Raw genomic sequence first — 23,782 nt, 5'->3', positions numbered from 1 at the left:
TTTTCTGAATTTGAGTCTAGACACAACATCTAAGACTTATGATGTAGTATATTTGAGCCATGTGTAGAAAATATTCAAGGAATATTTTTTGGGGGGGAAACTTGGAAGATTTGTCAACTGTTCCAGAAGTCCAGAGGCATCCTTTTTCTGGGAGCCTCACCGATGTTCAACAAGGACTGGCAAATGTGCCACTAATGCCTGCAATAAACGATTGGCAAATGTGGCAAGGCCTCTTGACTTGACAGGGCAAACATTGATCTGGATAAATATTTCTAGAATTATCAAGGCAAGGATCAAATAGACAAAGTGCCCACTGTCACGCTAGTGGGTGTGGACCCACTGTGCCACAGGACGGGCCTACCCTGAAGGGGCATAGCCAAGTGACTACCTGGTGTTCATTAGAGCCAAGGATGGTGAGGTTAGGCTTGAGGTGCAGGCAACTGCCAAGTACCACTCCATGGCAGTCTCTGGTACTGCAGCAGCTGACCCCAAATGTCACAGACTTGAGTACGGACTCAGAGTCCAAAGCAGGACCGGATACTGATGCTAGATGAGACAGTATGGAATTTGGATCACCAGACAGAATGGACACTGGTGCTGGTCCTGACAGTGCGGGTTCAGGAAGAGGTATTGACAGGATGGGCGACAACTTCAGGTGCTGGTTCAAACTAGAAAGGTTCAGGATGGTAGAACTGTTTCAGGTTCAGAGGAGCAGGACCAGTACGGGAACAGGGATCTAGGGATTCGACAGCAGACTTATCAGCTTGCAGACAAACTGAATACTGATGTTGCTCAGGCACCTCCCTATAGGGTAAGGTGTTTTAAATAATTAGTGCCTCCCATCTTTTGGTTAGCGACACATCAGGAGTGCTCGAACTACCCCTTTAATAAGCAGGGAGTGTGCTGCCAGGAGACCTGTGTGGCATGTTTAGACCTAGGACATGGGCAGTGAGCATATCGAGGAGGGAGAGGCAGCATGCAGGGACACTGGCACAACACCCACTATGGCTCCATCACTCCACACTGACCCCGAGCTGGCCCTGATGGATATCTAACTCATTTGGAAACTGAAGTATATACAATATTTTAGTCAATAATGAAACATTTCAGATCTTTTCCAGGTTACGTAGATTCTCGAGGCTTGTGAAATATCCACTTTCCTCTTTTATTAGGATTTCCTGAACATTTTCCTGACCAGTGAATCCCAAGAAGGACCTGATTACCTACCTTTGTTGGAAAGCATTGATGTTCTCAATGGATGGCCTGTTCATAAGCTTCCTTACAATAACCCCAGGATCTGTGTCCACACTTTCTACAGGTCTGTAACTAAAAGCAACGTATTGTAATAATAGAACTAAAAGCCATTAAAGCAGAGTACAGAAACCTCAACACAGGACCATACTGTACTTACTGTGAAAACCCACATCAGAATAACTGTATAATCCTAGGATGATTGTTCTAACTGGACTCGTAAAATGTTCCTTTTAATGCTAGGAGTTAAAATATTTATACCTCCATTTTGATGTGGATTTTCAAAGTAAGTACACCACTCTCATCAGGTATAAAGGTTGATTTAATAATATAAGCAGTTTGACAGATCTTCAAGTAGCCATATTATGGCAATGTGCAAAAGGCCTAAAGGCACGCTTGACAACTTTTAGGCAAACAGTGTGGCAAATTATGAAATGCCATTTTTATTTTTTTTTTAAACATAACCCCTTTATATGGGCTTTGCCCTAAACCCCTTCTGGTTTCCTTCCCCCAGAATGTACACTTGTATACTTGCGGTCCATCTGATGATAAGAGCATACTGGTGCCGCACACAAGAATCTTTCAAGACCACTCATTCCATAATGTATAGCACTCAAATCTGAAAACATGACCAAAAAAAAACCTTAAAGGGATTGTCTGATAATGCCCAAATGCCCCGTATTAAAGAAAGAAAAAACAGCATATTCATCTCCTAGGCCGGTACTATTCTTGTGATGCCAGCGGAGTGTCTCCCAGCGGGTACGTGACATTATATCCCATGAATGCTGCAGACAATCAGCTTGTGATTATTGACTGTAAATCTCACACTTCCGTCTGATGGAAGTGGAAAGGCTGCAGCCCATCAGTGGTCTCCGATTGGCTGCAGTGCTCATGTGGCATAATAATGTTCATCACTGGTGCAGCACTTGTCTAGGATAGGAGCGTGTGCTTTATTTCTTTTGTTTGGAGGAATACGGCTGTAGAGGACAACCTCTGTAAATGGTTTACCTGTGCTGAGATGTTGATGACCTAACCATAGGAAACAAATCACCAATATCTGATTGGTTGGGTCTGACACACAGCACTCCCAGCACTGGCTGGATGCAAACAGTGAATGGTGCCGGAACAGCACAGAAGATCATAAATTCTGAACTTGTCTCAAAGGCGCAGGGACTTGTCTTTTCTAAGTCTGCTCGCTTTATAAGTAACTGCCAGCGCATGCCGAAAAGGGCAAAAAGTCTCAAAAATTTGCACTAATGCCCTTTTTGATGCCACAGAACTGGTGTTGGTGGACAAGGCAGATGTACACCAGAGGTGTCAAACTCCATTCCTCGAGGGCCGCCAACAGGTCATGTTTTCAGGATTTCCTTAGCATTCCACAAGGTGCTGGAATCATTCTGTGCAGGTGATTAAATTATCACCTGAGCAATACAAGGAGATCCTGAAAACATGACCTGTTGGCGGCCCTCGAGGAATGCAGTTTGACACCTCTGAAAGACATACAATTTTGTTGAGTACAATAACGGTAAGTATACTTGTACAGGCTTCCCTTTATGGGAGGTAAGGACACTTGAACGTTACAAACATGGTTAACATTATAAATTACAGGCTATAAATAACTCCTGTTACCCAACCGGGTATTCTACTAAGTGCAAAATTGTTGAACAATACTTTAACATTGCCTTTAAGGACATACACTCCGTAATAAAGACCTTCCTATAATCACATTATAAGGTAATTTCAACTTTTTCATTCTCCTTCTTTAAATCTGCAGGACCGCCTGTCCTATCGGCACCAGACCTACTGCCTCTCCTTTCTGTTACAGGACCGCCCCGTTCAGCCAGGGCCTACTGCCTTTTCTACTTCTATACACAGTATAGGTCATAACATTACTTTCGATTTTGGAAGCTCTGAGCCATCTACATATGACTCTTAAGAGGACTCACTACCTAACCCCTACGGGTTCACTTTCTGTCCTCTGTAACACATTATTAACTCTTTCTTTTTTTTAATAACTAACTTTCTATGGAGGACTCAGGGTCTACCTTCTATCCCCATTTCCTTATCAACATTATTAACTATTTCCTTATATCATCAATCTTCATTACTACTTTCTTACTTCCGACTATGCAGGACACTCTGTCTACCCCTACGGGCCCACTGCATCTTTCTTCTAGCTCTCGCACTTTCTTCTAAGGAACATTATCAACACTTCTTTTACAGTTAACCATTTCAATACACATAACCTTTACATGTAAACATTATCATTTTTACTTTAGCATTGTCATCACATTACTGTTCTAAAACAGTACCACTCATAAGTACACTTTTGGCATCCCCTTTAAGAGAGGATCAAGTCTTTCTGAGGTAGTTCGTCTTCTCAGACTACCAGTCCATGCTCAGCAAAGGTTCCAGTACGGTATCTTCGCAAAGAGTCTTTAAGTAAAACCAGTAGGAAGCACCTTTAATAAGGTGCAAACTATATACAAGGAAAAGTTTGTATCATGCACGGTCCATGATTACTGCAGTTCTTTTCAACTTTTGTGCAACTTGAGGAAAAATAAACAAACACAACAAGGATCCCGGGTCAGCAGAGGGATCCTTAAGAATTAACCCTGGACGGGTTTAGCAGCAAACAATCAGGAAACAACAAACAGTTAAACGGTGAACTATTTACATTTTCATTTTTCCGAGGTTTATCCTTATAGCAGATTGCAAGACATCAGCCGATAGTAGACATCTCCTGACTGTACAGGCTTCGGCCCCTGGTCTGCGGCTGATGTGGCGTCAGTATCGGTGGTTGGTCTCTCGGGTGCAGTCAGGTCACCCGGGGTTTGGATTCGAATGTCAATTTCGGTAGTAAGTTCAGTGGTAGAGATAATGCACTCTGTAGTAGTAGTGCTGGGACTCATCGGTTCAGAGGTAGTCTTAGTCAGGGCAGCAGGTAACGCTGCTGCAAGATCAGTCACTGCAACGGAGTCAGTAGCAGTGGCACTAGCAGTCACGGGAGTGGTGTCAGTCATCAGGGCAGGGTCGTCCTTCATACCTGCTTCAGATGCGGTCCCTCCGGTGCCGGTCTGCTCCGTCTGCGCTGGGGTCTGGAACGCTGGTTGCAGGGCCTTGTGCTGCGACGCTGTCATCTCTGCTTGCAGCATTCCGCTTTCCGGCAGGGCCTTGCTTTCCAGCTTCGGAGCTCCGGTCCTTCTTCCCTGCTCCGGACCAAGCGAGGCTGCCGACAGGCGTCTGGTAAGGCTCCCGATGATGGTCTTCTTCCACCCGGCCTCAGTGCTCAGCTGCGTCCGCCGGGGTTGGTGGATCAGCTTGTCCGCTCCGGTCTGCGGGAGGTCAGCTTCAACTGTGGAGGTCTGGCTGCGGTGCCTCTCCGGGTAGCTGGGGGAGTCCTCGGCTCCGACCCCACGCTCCGGCTCCGGGCGGCTGGCCATGGCGGCCTCCATGTTGCTCGCTCCTTCTTCCTGGTCCTTTTCCCGCTCTCTCCTTCGTGGGCGGTTTCGTTTTCTCTGCCTCCGTCCCCCATTGAGGATGAGGAGGCGGATCTCTGCTGCTGACGGACACGTCCTCACTGCACAGAAATACTTAGACTGGGCGGCCATTGTCTTTCGCGCACTTCAGCTTGCTCACGCCCACTTCCACGCCCTTCTTCTTCTCCTGCGCTCTCCTCAGCGCTGCAATGGCGGCGGATTTTGGCGGGAACTTCTCTTAGTCAATGGCAATACACAGTCTCTCAATAAAGTACAGTCCAAGCACAACAAATCACAGTTCCAAGGCACACATGACCTGATTCTTCAGGCTTAAGTAGATCCTGTTCGTGACGCCAAGTTTTGGAGCGCCCCCACACCGCCGCAGGGCCGAGGGGTACCCGGAGCCGGGCCTCTGGCAGTCTCTGTCCAGTTCTGGGGTTGTCACGGTGGCTATGCCCGGTCCGTGGCCCTGTCCGTCAGTGGGGGACGTCCGGTGCAATAAGTGGTGGTGTAGCGGTGCAGTTGTGGGGTGCAGGTCGCGGTAAATAACGAGGACACCAGGTTGCAGTCTCTTTACCTCTTTACTGGAGATCTCTGAGTCCTCAGTCCAGAATACGGTTCACCAGGCTGCGCAAGTCCGGCCGGTCCAATGGCACTTCCAGAGCTCTCTTCACAAGTGGAAATCAGTGCCTTCCTTCTTAGCGCTATGTGTTGTAGTCCTTCCCTGCTGTGCTTACGGAAAGTACCCCACAACTGTTGTGTCTGTTTCTTAAGTTCCCTCACAACTCGATTAGATGATGTTCTGCTAATCATCCGTCCCTTCCTGATGTTACAGTTAGAACGGCACCCGTTTGTCGGGTAGGCCTGGAGTTCTTCCGGGACCCTAGAGACGCCCCTCTCCCGCAATTGCCTCCCAAGACTTCATAGGTGATTTAGGTGAGACAGCCCGCCTGAGACTGACTGTCCTGCCGCTGTTTAGAGTATTGCTTGAAGCTGTCTATTGAAATACTCCCTCGGCGTTCCGGCCACCGGTATTGCGCCTCAGTAGGATGTTGCTCCGGTCTTACAGCACGACCCCTACTGGTATTCTCCTATTGCTTCGATCTCGTTTCTCACTCAGCACAATATATCTCTCTTCTAGTCCCTTCTTGGGCACCGCCGCTACCCGGAGCAGGCGCGGTCCCGTTACGTTCGTTCTAGTTGCCAAGCCTCTGTCAGGATCCCACCCCTGACAGAGACCCTACTGTCTCTTCCCCTACAACACCCTCTGCCACAAGGTGTTGCCTGGTTCCGACCCAGTCAGCTTCTGACTAACTTCCTGCCTGACCCCCAGTTTACCCACTATGGTGGGGAGTGGCCTAATGAATAGCACCCTTAGCTCCCCCCGGAGGCCCGGCTGTGAAATGTATTGGTGTCTGTGATACCTGATCAGATGAGCTCCTTCAGTGCCATCGGACGCACCACAGCTCCCAATAGTGGCGGAGCCACAGTACTGCAACGACCAGGACTCTGGGCCGCTGCACTCACGGCCTTGCTGTTTTGTAAGTTGAGCTCTTTCTAGCATGACCAACTGACATAAATTTCTCAAATCATTTTTTTTCTTTTTTTTGTTATAGACCAGGTACAGTTATTACAAGAGACTCCAAGACATCTTCCAAAATCTATGTGATCAAAGGTGTAAGTAAATCAAGTTTGCCATTGTATTATTTACGAAGCATCAACCCCTTAGTACATAAATCCCTTTCATCACCTTTGCATTGTGAACAGTAAGTTCAGGGTATTACAATGTGTTAGCAGAGTTTTCCCATTTCGGAAAACCTCCAGTCCATTGACTGTAGTTTGTTTAAAAAATACAAATTGTGCTTTATTCCCCCTCCCTGGGTCTGACGCTAAGTCCATACCACTGATTGCTGTGTCTGTTCTTGTCCACAATACTGATGTCATGTTGACTGCGCTGCAGCCAATAAGTGAGCTCAGTGCTATCGGCAAATCAACATGGCCATGAGTTGGGTTCAACATTACGCCCATTCAATTTGTGTCTTGGGGACTGCACTAGCATGTGTTGGTCAGTGCTCTCGTAGAGCGAATGCTGTTCAACATATGTGCGCATGCGCACCGATACTGGCTGTGCCGACTGTAAGCACACACATTGGCAGGGAGCTCTATCCTATCCAGTTCTTTGTAGTTGTTGCGCCAATACACTTTTGGGTCTACGAGCAGAGATTGACCACGGAGGAAAACGCTTCCAGCCACTGTTCGGGTGTGGATGGCACAGTCATATCTGTGGGCATGCACAACACGAGGGGCAGCATTTACTCCAGGAGTGAGCATCGCCCATGACAAGCTAGGACAGTCCCCAAGACGCAAATTGGGATGGAGTAGCGGCACACCCAGCTGATGGCAACACGATGTGACAAATTCCTTTTAACTAAAAAAAAGTCTCCAAAGTTGGACAAATCCTTAAGTTCAGCTCTTTCCTCTATATAAATATATTATTTTTCATCATGAGCACAATAGTTAGGAATACGAGTAATAGGAACCGATGAATGAGGAATATGTGAGCACCGAGTGTCTGGGCTTTTCTGTCCTCGCTCTAAATCAGTATCATTGTAAATGGAGTGCACCCAAGTGTACGGTCCAAAAGTTTTGTTCTAGCCCTGAAAGCTGCTGTGCCCAAGAGACAATTGTTCCCTGCCCGGCCCTGCCAAGTTGCAGAAGATTTGTAACTACCTCCTCAATTACTGCTCATGGTTACAACGGCCTTTAAAGACAAAGTAAGTTGTGTCTCTGAACAAACCCTGTCACCGCTCCAAACATGGAGACTCCTATTGGGTTCTGCTCAGGCAAAGCTGATGTTGGCTTTGAGTCAGACTGCAGGAATCTAGTAAATGATCTATTCTGTAGATTTCCGTGACTGTAATATCAATGACCTATTCATAAGAAAAGGTCATAAATATCGGATTGGTAGAAGTCTGACTGGCACCCATGTAAAATAGATTAATGCTGGCACATATGTGCCCCGGTGTGCGGCGGGCAAAACCAAATTTACGGTGCTGCGCCTGGGTAAATAATGAAGTGGATGCAGCATTCGATAAGGAGATGTGGCTTCTTGTGTTAGTATGGGGTTATGAGATGAAATGTAGGGACATTACGGCCATCAGTATGAAGACTATAAGGCCATGCACGCACTTTTGGTATTTGCAAATTTTTCAGCACCAAAAAACAGAGTGATGGCAGAAAAAACGCTTCACAAAATATGCACTTTTTTAATGTTTTTTTTTTTACTTGCTTTGTTCCCTTTCATTTGAAAGATTAAAAAATGCTGCAAAAACGGTGAAGGAATGGACGCTTTGATAGTTTAAAACTGCAAGGAAAAAATAAGCAGTGTGAGCATGAGATTTCAGAAATCTTATTCATGGTGCTGTTAATGTAAAACGCTGCGTATTTTCCTTGGAAAAAAACGTGCAGAAGAAAAATGTGGCAAAAATGCAATGTGTGAATACGCCCACTGGAGTATGAGGACAAAAACAGTGTGATGCAATAGCGAAAAAAAACAGCTATTTTGTCATTTATTAATATTATTGGTTTCGTTTTTACAAACTTTTTACAATTATGGCAATAACAAACTTGTATGTGTGGACAAGCCCTAATGGCGCTGGAAAGTATGTGATCCCATGTGAATTTATTTCAATTTCTGCATCAATGTGATAAACAGACAATCTGCAAACCACTTTATGTATTAATTTTATTCTCTGACCCCTGAAAAATCACTATGAAATGCCGCCACTCAGTTCAACTTTCTATCTTCTGCCTGTTGTCAAGAGTCATCCATCTCTAGAAGCAGAAAAGTTGAGACACCTTGCAGGACGTGCGGGCTTGTTTTTGTCTTTCTATAGGCAGTGTTGGCAGGTCTCCATCTCCGTACCGGAGGTCAGGGCAAGTTTTTGTCTCTCTACAGGAAGTGGTAGCAGAACTTCTCTCTTTTCCTGCTGTCTTATCTGTGAATCTGCACACAGGCATAAAAAAAGTAGAGTTTTTTGTCTGGAAGTGCATTGGGGTGTGACGATGAACTTACAGCTTCTCAGTTTCACACTCTAATTCCTTCCTACCAGCACCCCCCCAGCTGACTGACAGGTGGGTGGCTGAGTGCCTGAGCTAATAAACTGTCAATCAGCCAGGGGACGATGATGCTTGCTAGGTAGTAGTACATGAGGCTGAGAAGCTGTAAGTGCATCGTCACGTCCCAGACATAGCTTCAAAATGTGAGGTTTTTTTTTCTCTGCTGGAACAGCACTTTGGGGTCATAAAAACATAGGACTACAAAGTCATATACAGTTGTGCTCAAAAGTTTACATACCCTGGCCAAATTTTTGCCTTATTGGCTTTTTTTTTCAGAGAATATGAATGATAACACCAAAACTTTTTCTCCACTCATGGTTAGTGGTTGGGTGAAGCCATTTATTGTCAAACTACTGTGTTTTCTCTTTTTAAATCACAATGACAACCCAAAACATCCAAATGACCCTGATCAAAAGTTCACATACCCCATTTATTAATATTGTGCATAACATCATACTGAGTATACTGAGCTAAAACATCAATGACAGCTTGAAGTCTTTTGTGGTAGTTGTGGATGAGGTTCTTTATTTTCTCAGATGGTAAAGCTGCCCACTCTTCTTGTCAAAAAGCCTCCACTCCCTGTAAATTCCTGGGCTGTCTAGCATGAACTGCGTGCTTGAGATCTCCCCAGAGTGGCTCAATGAAATTGAGGTCAGGAGACTATGATGGCCACTCCATAACCTTCACTTTATTCTGCTGTAGCCAATAATAGGTCGACTTGGCCTTGTGTTTTGGATCGTTGTCATGTTGGAACATCCAAGTACGTACCATGCGCAGCTTCCGGACTGATTAGTGCAAATTTGCCTCCAGTATTTGCTGATAATGTGCTGCATTCATCTTTCCATCAACTTTGACCAAGTTTCCTGTGCCTTTGTAGCTCACACATCCCCAAAACATCAGCGATCCACGTCCGTGCTTTACAGTAGGAATTGTGTAACTTTCATCATAGGCCTTGTTGACCTCTCTCCAAATGTAACATATATGGTTGTGGCCAAAAAGTTAAATTTTGGTGTCATCACTCCAAATCACCTTGTTCCAGAAGTTTTGAGGCTTGTCTCTGTGCTGTTTTGTGTAATTTAGGTGAGAAACCTTGTGATATTTGCACAGTAATGGCTTTCTTCTGGTGACTCAACCATGCAGCCCATGTTTCTTCAAGTGCCTCCTTATTGTGCATCTTGAAACAGCCACACCACTAGTTTTCAGAGTCCTGTATTTCAGCTGATGTTATTTGTGGGTTTTTCTTTGCATCCTGAACAATTTTCCTGACAGTTGTGGATGACATTTTTGTTGGTCTACCTGACCGTGGTTTTGTTTTTACAGAGCCCCTGATTTTCCATTTGTTAATCACAGTTTGAACGCTGCTGACCGGCATTATCAATTCCTTGGATATCTTTTTGTATCCCTTTCCTGTTTTATACAGTTCAACTACCTTTTCCCATAGATCCGTTAACAATTCTTTCGCTTTCCCCATGACTCACAATCCAGAAACGTCAGTGGCTGGATGAAAGATGCAAGAGTCTGTCTGGATCCCAGAAACTCACTCGGCTTTTATACACACACACACTGATTACAAGCAAACAGGTCACAATTGAGGATGTTACCTTTAGTAGCCAGTCAAACCCATTTGTGCCAACTTCTGTGCATGTTATCAGGCCAAAATCACCAGGGTATGTGAACTTATGATCAGGTTCATTTGGATGTTTTGGGTTGCCATTATGATTTAAAAAGAGAAAACACAGTAATTTGACAATAAATGGCTTCACCCAACCACTAACCATGACTGGAGAAAAAGTTTTGGTGTTATCATTCATATTCTCTGCACAAATGTGGCCGGGGTATGGAAACTTTTGAGCACAACTGTAAATGGTTTGGGGAGATGGGGGGATTCAAGTTTCTGACAGGTTCCTTTCAAGCTTTTATTTTTGCAGAGATGTGAAGTTTTGATCCCTGCTGAATAATGGTTACGCAGGTGAACAGTTTCTAAGAAGTGGAGCCTTTGTATCACAGATATATTTCTACATTTGCTGCATTATTAACATATCTGGATTGTTGGGGATAGTAACAATAGCACCATTGTTCGGGAACTCTTAGTAGATGGCGGAGCTTGTTGGCTGCTCTGTAAGAGCTTAATTGTTATTTCATTGTTACATCCTTTTACAATGAGTTATAAAGAAGAGGTGTTACTGCTTCAGTCCCGCAGTTTCATCCCATTGTCGAGTAAGTTCCTTTATTTTTGTGACTTCATGTACTGCCATAAAGCTTTCTGAAAACAAAAAGCTTTCTTACTTCAGTTACTCTTGGTAAATGATTAGTTCAATGTAGGTGACTGGGGAAAAGGTTTTTTTTTTTTTTCTTTTAAATAGTGCCACCATTGTCCTTAGGCTGTGTCTCGTACTGCAACTCTGTCCCATTGACATTTGTCAATCACAGTTATCTGTGGCACCATCATGTCGTCATTCCCCAAACTGTTGCCGTAATGTTCTTTTCACTGATTTGAGGCTTTCAAAGCCTGAAGTAGTTGAAGGGAACCTAATCTGAGAACAGCACTATGTACAGTCAAATACCCTGGTTTCAGCGATGTATCGCTTACTGGGGTGCTTGGTGTAGTTTTTATAAAATCATTGGTTTCTTAGGAGCAGATTTCACTAGAGGACTACTTGGTCTGCTGCCAGGTAGTCCAGCCACGCCCCCATCACTGATTGGCAGATTTCTGCCTATGCACAGTGTGAGGATATAGCCACTTACTAAAGACTTTAGGATAAATGGACGTAGAGCGAAGTCCACAGCTCTAAGAGATAGATACTATTTCCAACATGGAGCACTGGTTGCATCGATATTGTTGTGTTTTATTAGATATTTTCTTGCTGTGTTTTATTAGAGATTTGCTTAGTCGTCAGTTCAACCTCAGGAATCAATGTTTACATTCAGTGACAGTAAGCAGAGGAAGATGAGCAGGCTAGATCGTGTGTAAACCTTAAGGCCCCGTCTCACTTAGCGACGCTAAAGCGATCCCGACAATGATACGACCTGTCAGGGATCGTTGCTGCGTCGCTATGTGGTCGCTGGTGAGATGTCAAACAGTGAGATCTTCCAACGATCGCAGCTGCGATCTCACTGTTTGACATCTCACCAGCGACCTGTAGCGACCTGTACAACGATGTCACATGGGAGCTATTATGACGATTCAGTGTCTGAGTCGTCAACGAGGTCGTTAGTAAGGTGTCAAACACAGCGATGTGTGCTACCCAGCGGGACCTCAACGATCAAAAAAAGGTCCAGGCCATTCCGACACGACCAGCGATCTCACAGCAGGGGCCTGGTCGCTGCTACGTGTCACACATAGCGAGATCGCTACTGAGGTCGCTGTTGCGTCACAAAACTTGTGACTCAGCAGTGATCTCGCTAGCGATCTCGCTTAGTGAGACGGGGGCTTTAGGCCAGACAGTAGATTGCTAAAGGTAAATGTATAGCAATCATCCTATCAATCCCATCTGTATCTCAAAGTCTCGATCCATTGTTCTTCCAGCCTAGACCCAGGGGAGCTGTCACCACAGGGGTCTCACATGCAGTCCCAAGTGATGGAATGTGCTTCATTTTGTGAGCTAAAGAAAAATGTTCAAGAGGGAGGAAGAAAAAGACATAGGGATTGAATCAGGCAGTTGTTGGAGTGACCTCAAAGCGAGACAATCCAAGCTGGGATGGATAGTCTATGGGGTCTTCGAGATCGGTTGCCAGCTGGTCAGGCTCCTCCTGCTATGTTTAAGGGATCTGTCGTCTGGATTTAACAAATTTTCTTAAGGATTGTTGATCTTGGATACGTGGACATCAGTTGTGATATTTGTCATTTGTAGGGGCCTGGATTGTTACTACAGACTATATCGGCGGGAGATACGAAATCTGTGGGCCAACCAAAAGTTGGGAGACATTGAGTATAGTCTTATATCTGAACAGTAGGACTATCGACCACAGGGATGGGATCTTGTGTATTGAGGACATTGTATTTTGGCCAACTACCTGGATTTGTTGTGCAATCATGGATTTATGGAATAAAATTAGTTGCATCATTAACCTGCTTAGGTGATTTTTATAACCCGTAACCTCAGAACCTCACACACAATGTAAACAGAAAGCAGCCAATAAGTGGTATGGACAGGGTTATACCGAGCTCAGCATCTCCTTCACCAAATTTCACAACACGCACTATGCAGTCTGGTTGGTCGTGTTCTCCGGACTTCCTCAAACCCAGATCTGTCCATCAGACTGGCAGTGTGTGATACATGGTTCATCACTCCATGTCTCCACTGCTTCAGAGTCCATTGACGTTGTTCTTTACACCACTCAACAGATGCCTGACATTGTTCATGGTGTTCTTAGTCAACCATGTAAACTAATGTCATGAAGCTCCTGACTAGTGATGAGAGAACGTGCTGGGATAAGGTGTTATCCACCATGCTCGGATTCTAATTGAGTGACTACCATGTGCTCGAATAATATGTTCGAGTCATCTGCACATGCATGTCTCGTGGCTGTTCGACAGCTGCAACACATGCAGTGTTTGCCTAACAAACAGGCAATCCCTGCATGTGTTGCTGCTGTCAAACAGCCATGAGACATGCAGCCGCAGGGACTAACTTATTTTTCGAGCACGCCGAAGACACTCGGTTAGCACACGAGCATGGTGGATAAAATCTTATCTCAGCACATTCGCTCATCACCTCTCCTGATACTTCAGTTCTTGAGTTGATGATACTTTCAGTAGCAGATTTCTACACCCATTGACCTTACACAATACACTACTTTTTGACTAAGCTTTTGCACTCTGTAATAATAGCGCTTACAGCTGATGGGGGAAATATCTCTTCTCTATCTGTTACCAAACTCACGAACCTCTAGTTAATTACCAGTCTGAAACTTTCTAGACGAAAGTACCTAGTCAACCTTCCATTCTTCACCCATAGCCCTATGATGGAAGAATGGATTCCTGGAATCATTGATGGTGGTTACACAGTGGAGCAGGGATAGAGAACAGAGTGGATAAGGAGATGAGGAAAGCTTTGGGTTAATACCAGACAAAGCACTTAATAGGAGAAGTACCAGTACTTGGGAGTTTTGTGAGCAGGCAAAATTCGCTGCCTTAGGGATCAGAAAGAAAGCTCCTTATTCCCAGATTCACCAAAGCCCTTCCAAGTATTTTTGATGGTTCCCACCACTATCAGGCGCTAGGCCACCATATTGAAGAAACACCCTTTCTTCTATCTGTCTAGAGAGTGCAATAGCTTGTGCATGCTTTCTGGCAGCTGGAAAGACTGAGAGTGAATTAAAAGAAAGATAAAAAACTGTTACAGTATTGTATTTTACCCAGAGACCAGGGAGATACAAGGGAGCTTCAAACAGAGCACCATCTACAGTATGTAAAGTTCTGTCCTTATCTGAGACTCCACCAGTACAACTGAGTTGTCATTAGCAACTCAACCCTCTAACAATAATGAGACGACTCTTCTCATCCAGTCCCAATCTACACAGCAAAGCCGACATGTAAGCTGCAGTAAATAGGACATGTCAGCCTATTGGGTCTTTCTTAGTGGCCAGGTAAACAAGTAACATATTTCAAGATTTTTTTTTTTAATGTACAAAGTCATAAAGGCAGCAATTATTTATGTCTATATAAAACTTATTTAAATAGTCTGCGATGATACTTAATATTTAAGGCCCATACACCAAGGAGTGAAATTGGAGCTTCATACAGAGCAGCAACCCTCTAACAATAATGAGATTACTCTGCTCATCCACTTCTAATATATATATATATATATATATATATATATATATATATATATATATATATATATACAGAGAAGGATATAATAATTTGATCCCTTGCTGATTTTATACGTTTGCCCACTGACAAAGACATGAACAGTCTATAATTTTAAGGATCGGTTAATTTTAACACTGAGAGAGAGAATATCAAAAATAAAATCCAGAAAATGACATTGTATAATGTATAATGACATTGTATTGCATTTTGCAGTGAGAAATACTCCCTCCATAAGTTTTCTATGGGATTAAGGTCTGGAGACTGGTTAGGCCACTCCATGACCTTAATGTGCTTCTTTTTGAGCCACTCCTTTGTTGCCTTGGCTGTATGTTTTGGGTCATTGTCTTGCTTGGAGACCCAGCCATGACTCATTTTTAATGTCCAGGTGGAGGGAAGGAGGTTGTCATTCAGGATTTACGTTACATGGCTCCATCCATTCTCCCATTGCTGCGGAAAAGTAGTACTGTGCCCTTAGCAGAGAAGCACCCCCAAAGCATAATGTTTCCACCTCCATGCTTGACAGTGGGGATGGTGTTATTTTGGTCATAGGCAGCATTTCTCTCCCTCCAAACACAGTTGAGTTAATGCCAAAAAAGCTCAATTTTTGTCTCATCTGACCACAGCACCATCTCCCAATCACTCACAGAATCACCCAGATGTTTATTATCAAACTTCAGACTTCCCCTTTAAGAACCAAACTATTTTTTTAAATTCTGATACCAATTTTTATCTTCCAGGGATCAGTCCGTGTATTGAAAGCCATGACCACTCCAAAGTCACAGCCACCGCAGAGTGCCTGTAAGTACCAGATAAACAATTACAGCGGGACCTTTGGAGGACAAATTATTTAACCACAGACAAAATTGCGTTTTAATTCTATCACATTATGGCGTTGTATCAGACTGAGAGATTTAAATTACAATTTTATGACATTTGAAATGATTTTTTTTTTTTCTTCCTTTATTAGCAGGATGCATTTTTCATTCAATAGTGCAATGTGTTTTTCCTCCGTCCTAACTGATTTAAATAGATACATTAAGAAAATCAATGAATATTACAGGATAAACTCAATACAGAAAAATGCACTGTAGGTTATTATGTGGCAGAGGTGGATAATTCATTTTATAACAGCTTGTTTTTCAGGCTTTATGCATTAGAGATTTGAAGTGGAAAAACCAAGTTAATTTTATACTCAGGAGGATGATACTCACTGAAATAAAAATTCAACAAACACTTCTTCATTTCCTAATATATCTTTTAAAGAATCAGAGGTCCGATTTTCACATACAGTGCTCCTAATTCCATACAAAGACATAAATCAGTGCTAATATCCTAGCTGCCTGCAGTCACCACTAGAGGGAGCTTTAGAGCTCAGTGAATACAGTTTATACATTGAGCTCAATATGAAAACTGTATGCAATTTGGCTCCCTCTAGTGGCTGTCAGAAATACCTTATGCAACACTATTGCTATGTAGAGGATTTAGAACTCTATCAGAAAAGTTGTGTTCCAATCTCTGCAAAGATGTGCAGTATTATGAAATTGGCAATCATTTGTAAACTGACCATGGAGTGTGGCAAGTGGTGATGAGATTGATGGTGGTCTTCACCTAGGGAGGTTGTGTAGGGAAGTGTATTCTTCCAGATGGCAATTCACATTAGTGGAGAGATCATGGTACGTGGGTTGTGCTGTCACAAGTGGGTCAAGTCCTCCTGAGAGATGTAGAGTTAGAAGATCACTACGTTTTGTGAGATCTGCCATTTAGCCTGTGCGTTTGTGTTTCATGTTACATTAATTTCCTTTCCTTTGGTGCTGAAGAGGTTAACAACCCTTCCTATGATGCTTAGAAACTTGCAGCTCTGTCTCACAGCTGTTCCTGACCTGGTCATTTCCTCTCTCTGTAAAATCAGTCCTGTGCTGTGCTGAGTTGGAGATCGTTGTTGCTGCTGGAGATTGTTGCGTGCTGCTTTTGGGTGTATGTTTTCCTCAATATCCTATTCCCATTTGGTTTGTACATTTTAACCCTTCCTTATATTCCTCTCGACCTTTGGTGAGTGTTTTGTATGTTAATTGTTTACGCTCTCTCTGTTTGTCTTATGTGTTTATACACTTGCATATCTATCCCAGACCCCCTGGGGGAGGGGACAGCTAAGGGAAATCAAACTAATGGCATGTATGTAAAGATGCTTTAATTCTGAGTAAGTCCATACTTTGCTTGTAGAAATCTATGTGGCTGTTTGAGAGAATTCGATAGTTGAAACCTTTCACCAGCAGCTTAGCTTCAAATTCTCTTTGGTGGTCACAGACAAAAACCATCATCATCACTGTCAACTTTTCTGAAAAGTAATATGTCAGCATTCTTTTGCTATATAATCTGAAAGCAGCATGATGTAGGAGCAGAGAGTCTGATTCTAGTGATGTGTCACTTATTGGGCTGTGTTTTGTTCTTTCAATCGGCCAGGATTAGTTTGTCACGTCACCACTTTCCCCAGACTAGTCCTTCCTTGGACCCACTAATCACACGCCCCCCTGGACACGTCTGACATCTTCCATGTAATCTACTTCGTGGCAGAACCACCAGACATATTAACGTGTCAGTGGTCCTAGCATGTGGTGGGTTGTGATTGACATCCTTTACACAATCCACTTCATGGCAAAACCACTGGCACGTTGCGTGTCTGTAAGATTTACGTTAGTTCTGCCATTAAATAAATTGTATGAAAGATGTCAATCATACCCAAGGGGGCGTGATAAGATCTGAGACAAGACTAGTCTGATGGAAACGACGCCCTGCCAGACTAGTCCTGGCTCATTTACATGTGACCAGGTGCAGAGTAATAAAGCTTTGGGACTTTAAAGTCTTAAAGGCACATACTGAATATCACAATAATGGTGGCTTCCAATGATTAGGGGCCTGACAGGTTCAGGGTGATGTTTCCCCAATGCGCCATGCTGAGCGAACCCCACAAAATAATTGCAATATTTCTATAAATATATAATAAACATTAAAGACTGTCTGATATTAATCGTGAACATGTCCTGCCTGTATGTATGAAGCCTCTTTACGTGATCTCCCGTAAAGTGACTGTGCTCAACTCTAGGACATGCTACCCAAAGTGATATGGCTGCCGCTAGTTACTATATTTTATTAATTACAGATCATCTGCAGAGGAAAGATGAGGAATTAAGAAGCAAATCATCAGCAAAGGTAACTAAAAGGTTTATATGAGGCTGTGTGTAGTTACTCAAGGGACGTCCCTTCATATGATCCTCCCACGAGGACACAGCATTGAACAGATAGAAGTTCTTGCCCTGGAGGACCGCAGGTTTCTGTAAATTAATGGATCATTAAATTTGCCATTTCTGTTTTTTCGGTTTCACTTTTTCCTCCCCTTCTTCCAAGATCCATAACTTTTTTTAATTTTTCTGTCCCCCTAGCCGTGAGAGGACTTGGTTTTTTTTGCAGGACGAGTTGAACTTTTGACTGACACCATAAATTTTATCGTGTGATGCACTGAAAAGCAGGAAATAAAAATTGCAATTGCAAAAAAAAAGTTGAAATCCACAAATGTTTTCTTTTTTCTTTACTATGTTCACTATGCAGTAAAAGCAATATGAATCCCCAGGTCAATACAATTACTCTGATACCAAATATGTGTAGTTTTTATTTTTTATTTAAGTGGTGAAAATTTTTTTTGTTGTTGGGTCGCCATTTTCCGAGACCAGTAATGTTTCCATTTATCATGATCTGGGGCTGGGCAATGGCGGATTTCATAGTCCTATTGATGGGTTGTCAACAAAAATGCCACATCAGAAATCCCTCATGTCTCAGTATGCTTTAAAATGGAGATATTATTGCTGATAATTTGTTGACTAGGGGGATCCAGAGCAAGAGGGTGAAGAATAAAAAAATAAATTATAAGAAAAATACTATAAGTATGTAAAATATGTTTAAAAACTTATTTCATAGAAAAAAAACGGAAAACAAATCACCCCAAATATTAGCTATTAAACCAGCATGACCTGAAACATGTTGAGTCTGGTTATTATCATGAACATACTAATCTCTTTTTATATGGTCACTTAATTAGGACCTTACTGGAAAGATGCCAAGAAAAATCAGCTCTTCCTCTAGTTGTCTGTTCATTTCAATGACTGATGTGTAATACTGCTCTTCACCTATAGTGGCCACTGTAGGAATAATGTACAGCTAGCTGCAGCAACCTCAGCGATCATCTGATCTTCATCATCATTCACTTAAAAAAAAAAAAGTTTATTGTGTTACATTAATGAATCTTAGTTCTAAAAATCTGAAACAAACAGGAACACCTACTCCTTGTCAGGAAAGGATTTTCCGTTTTGAATGTCAGATTTACTACATCTGCTAAAATAAGAATAGTAATGATACCGTTTAGAAAGTGATGATGTATCCGAGCTGAATGTACTTTCCTGGCGCTTGGTAAAAACGGAATCTTTAACCAGGACCCAGTAAAACAAACAAAAAGGAAACTTTCTGCCATTTGTTTTATGACTTAACAATTACATTTCAGGCAATGTTCATTGATCGGCTGCTTTATGTTTAATTCAATAAACAAGATAGCGCTGTTTTGCTGACACACGTTCAATAGCAGAATATAAAGATCCTCTTTCATCGGCTGTGTGGGTCTAATATATGCAAACACTAGTATTGTATTACTGCAGCTTTATGCTCCTTTCTCTCTTTATTTTTCTCATTACTAATAGACCTGCAATTATTTAATGCATTTTTAGAACTAGAAGAATGTGGGTGATATAGTCTAATCTGCTATCTTAAAACCAAGTTGTAATTTTAATGACATTTTAGAATGAGCTGTCATTATATGACTTGTATTCCTCATTTTTCAGTGGTTTTCTCCTCTGCAGGCTCTATCTCTAATTTCAGTTGTCTCTGAGCTGGTGGGTGGAGAATAGCTGCTATGATGTCTCCCATACACAGCACACACAGGTTGTCATTTTAATGACTTTTCAGAGTGAGCTGTCATTATATGACTTGTATTCCCCATTTTTCAGTGGTTTTCTCCTCTTTAGGCTCTATCTCTAATTTCAGTTGTCTCTCTGAGCTGGTGGGTGGAGAATAGCTGCTATGATGTATCCCATACACAGCACACTCAGATTGTCATTTTAATGACTTTTCAGAATGAGCTGTCATTATATGACTTGTGTTCACCATTTTCAGTGGTTTTCTCCTCTGCAGGCTCTATCTCTAATTTTAGTTGTCTCTGAGCTGGTGGGTGGAGACTAGCTGCTATGATGTCTCCCATACACAGCACACACAGGTTGTCATTTTAATGACTTCTTAGAATGAGCTGTCATTATATGACTTGTATTCCACATTTTTCAGTGGTTTTCTCCTCTGCAGGCTCTATTATTAATTTCTGTTGTCTCTGTTCTGGTGGGTGGAGAATAGCTGCTATGATGTCTCCCATACACAGCAGTGTTGTGAATTTACTTTTTGGCTCCCTCTAGTGGCTACTAGTGATTTGACTCTGGGTTTGTCAGTCATTCCTTTTATGCTCACCTGGGTCGTTAGGTCAGGGGTGTTGCTATATAAGCTCCCTGGACCTTCAGTTCAATGCCTGGCAACGTTGATATCAGAGCTAATCTGTAGTGCTCTTGTCTACTGATCCTGGTTCCTGCTTGATTAAGCTAAGTCTGCTTTTTTGCTTTTTGCAATTCGTTATTGTTTGCATTTTTTGTCCAGCTTGTATATTATCTGTATCCTGACCTTGCTGGAAGCTCTAGGACGGCTGGTGTTCTCCCCCCGGGCCGTTAGACGGTTCGGGGGTTCTTGAATCTCCAGCGTGGATTTTTGATAGGGTTTTTGTTGACCATATAAGTTATCTTACTATATTCTGCTATTAGTAAGTGGGCCTCTCTGTGCTAAACCTAGTTCATCTCTGTGTTTGTCATTTCCTCTTACCTCACCGTTATTATTTGTGGGGGGCTTGTATCCTACTTTTGGGGTCCTTTCTCTGGAGGCAAGAGAGGTCTTTGTTTTCCTCTTCTAGGGGTAGTTAGCTCTCCGGCTGGCGCGAGACATCTAGCGACCAACGTAGGCATGTTCCCCGGCTACTTCTAGGGTTGGCGTTAGGAGTAGATATATGGTCAACCCAGTTACCACTGCCCTATGAGCTGGATTTTTGTATTTTGCAGACTTGCTGATATCTCTGAGACCCTCGCCATTGGGGTCATAACAGTTTGCCAGGCCAGTACTAAATGTTAAATGCATTGCAGAAGTGGGATTATAAGAAAGAAAGTTCTGAGTTTTTTTTTTCTCTCTCTCATTTTTTTTTTTTTTTCTTTTCCCCTTTACCTTTGAGTGGCTTGTGATTGCTGCAGACATGAATGTCCAGACCTTGATTACAAGTGTGGACCAGCTTGCTGCTCGTGTGCAGGGCATACAAGATTATGTTACCAGAAATCCTATGTCAGAACCTAAGATACCGATTCCTGAACTGTTTTCCGGAGACCGATTTAAGTTTAGAAATTTCAGGAATAATTGTAAATTGTTTTTGTCCCTGAGACCCTGTTCCTCTGGAGACTCCGCTCAGCAAGTGAAAATTGTTATTTCTTTTTTACGGGGCGACCCTCAGGATTGGGCTTTCTCGCTGGCGCCAGGAGATCCGGCATTGGCTGATATTGATGCGTTTTTTCTGGCGCTCGGTTTGCTTTATGAGGAACCCAATCTTGAGATTCAGGCAGAAAAAGCCTTGCTGGCTATGTCTCAGGGCCAGGACGAGGCTGAGGTGTATTGCCAAAAGTTTCGGAAATGGTCCGTGCTGACCCAGTGGAACGAGTGTGCATTGGCTGCAAATTTTAGAAATGGCCTTTCTGAGGCCATTAAGAATGTGATGGTGGGTTTTCCCATTCCCACAGGTCTGAATGATTCCATGGCCCTGGCGATTCAAATTGACCGGCGGTTGCGGGAGCGCAAAACCGCAAATTCCCTCATGGTGTTATCTGAACAGGCACCTGATTTAATGCAATGTGATAGAATCCTGACTAGAAATGAGCGGAAAATTCATAGACGCCAGAATGGCTTGTGTTACTACTGTGGTGATTCTGCACATGTTATCTCAGCATGCTCTAAGCATCTTACTAAGGTTGTTAGTCCTGTCGCCATTGGTAATTTGCAACCTAAGTTCATTCTATCTGTAACTTTGATTTGCTCACTGTCATCGTATCCTGTCGTGGCGTTTGTAGATTCAGGTGCTGCCCTGAGTCTTATGGATCTGTCATTTGCCAAGCGTTGCGGTTTTGTTCTTGAGCCATTAGAAAATCCTATCCCTCTTAGGGGTATTGACGCTACGACATTGGCAGAAAATAAGCCGCAGTTTTGGACACAGGTTACCATGTGCATGACTCCTGAACATCGGGAGGTGATACGTTTTCTTGTTCTGCATAAGATGCATGATTTGGTTGTTTTGGGGTTGCCATGGTTACAGACCCATAATCCAGTCTTGGACTGGAAGGCAATGTCAGTGTCAAGTTGGGGCTGTCATGGAATTCATGGAGATTCCCTGCCCGTGTCTATTGCTACTTCTACGCCTTCGGAAGTTCCGGCGTATTTGTCTGATTATCAGGATGTCTTCAGCGAGTCTAGGTCAAGTGCATTGCCTCCTCATAGGGAATGTGACTGTGCAATAGATTTGATTCCAGGCAGTAAGTTTCCTAAGGGAAGACTGTTTAATCTGTCGGTACCTGAACATACCGCGATGCGTTCATATATCAAGGAGTCTCTGGAGAAGGGGCATATCCGTCCTTCTTCTTCCCCTCTTGGTGCGGGATTCTTTTTTGTGGCTAAAAAGGACGGATCTTTGAGGCCTTGTATTGACTATCGGCTTTTGAATAAGATCACTGTCAAATTTCAGTATCCTTTGCCGTTGTTGTCAGACTTGTTTGCCCGGATTAAAGGTGCCAAGTGGTTCACCAAGATAGACCTTCGTGGTGCGTACAACCTTGTGCGCATTAAGCAAGGAGATGAATGGAAAACCGCATTCAATACGCCCGAAGGTCATTTTGAGTACTTGGTGATGCCATTTGGGCTCTCTAATGCACCTTCAGTTTTTCAGTCCTTATGCATGACATTTTCCGGAAGTATCTGGATAAATTTTTGATCGTTTATCTGGATGATATTCTGGTTTTTTCTGATGATTGGGACTCGCATGTGGAACAGGTCAGGATGGTTTTCAAGATTTTGCGTGAAAATTCTTTGTTTGTTAAAGGCTCAAAGTGTCTCTTTGGTGTACAGAAGGTTCCCTTTTTAGGGTTCATTTTTTCCCCTTCTGCTGTGGAGATGGACCCAGTCAAGGTTCGAGCTATTCATGATTGGACTCAACCCTCGTCAGTTAAGAGTCTTCAGAAGTTCTTGGGTTTTGCTAACTTCTACCGTCGTTTTATCGCTAATTTTTCTAGCGTTGTTAAACCGTTGACGGATATGACCAAGAAAGGCTATGATGTGGCTAACTGGGCTCCTGCTGCCGTGGAGGCTTTCCAGGAGTTGAAGCGCCGGTTTACTTCAGCGCCTGTTTTGTGCCAGCCTGATGTCTCACTTCCCTTTCAGGTTGAAGTGGATGCTTCGGAGATTGGGGCAGGGGCCGTTTTGTCGCAGAGAGGCCCTGGTTGCTCTACTATGAGACCTTGTGCCTTTTTCTCTAGGAAGTTTTCGCCGGCAGAGCGAAATTATGATGTGGGCAATCGGGAGTTGTTGGCCATGAAGTGGGCATTTGAGGAGTGGCGTCATTGGCTCGAGGGTGCTAAGCATCGTGTGGTGGTCTTGACTGATCACAAAAATCTGATGTACCTCGAGTCTGCTAAACGCCTGAATCCTAGACAGGCCCGCTGGTCATTGTTTTTCTCCCGTTTTGACTTTGTGGTTTCGTATTTACCAGGTTCTAAGAATGTGAAGGCCGATGCTCTGTCTAGGAGCTTTGTGCCTGATGCTCCTGGAGTCGCTGAACCTGTGGGTATTCTTAAGGAAGGAGTTATCCTGTCAGCTATTTCTCCAGATCTGCGACGTGTGTTGCAGAGATTTCAGGCTGGTAGGCCTGACTCTTGTCCACCTGACAGATTGTTTG

The 23,782-nt window shown here is 43.3% G+C and overlaps 1 protein-coding gene across 1 annotated transcript in view; it reads left to right on the top strand.

The window, feature by feature from the left end:
• The window catches only part of LOC143817283 (cyclic nucleotide-binding domain-containing protein 2-like), a 297,967-nt gene that overhangs the window by 178,766 nt on the left and 95,419 nt on the right, over window positions 1-23,782 (top strand). The window contains exons 9-12 of the mRNA XM_077298552.1: window positions 1,173-1,318; window positions 6,347-6,407; window positions 15,405-15,465; window positions 17,825-17,874. Coding sequence (XP_077154667.1) covers window positions 1,173-1,318; window positions 6,347-6,407; window positions 15,405-15,465; window positions 17,825-17,874 — 318 coding nt within the window. The remainder of the gene's footprint in view (window positions 1-1,172; window positions 1,319-6,346; window positions 6,408-15,404; window positions 15,466-17,824; window positions 17,875-23,782) is intronic.

Source organism: Ranitomeya variabilis, chromosome 3, assembly GCF_051348905.1.
Source record: "Ranitomeya variabilis isolate aRanVar5 chromosome 3, aRanVar5.hap1, whole genome shotgun sequence".
NCBI lineage: Eukaryota > Metazoa > Chordata > Amphibia > Anura > Dendrobatidae > Ranitomeya > Ranitomeya variabilis.
The sequence above is the reverse complement of the archived record's forward strand: the minus strand, read 5'-3'. Positions and strand labels throughout refer to the sequence as shown.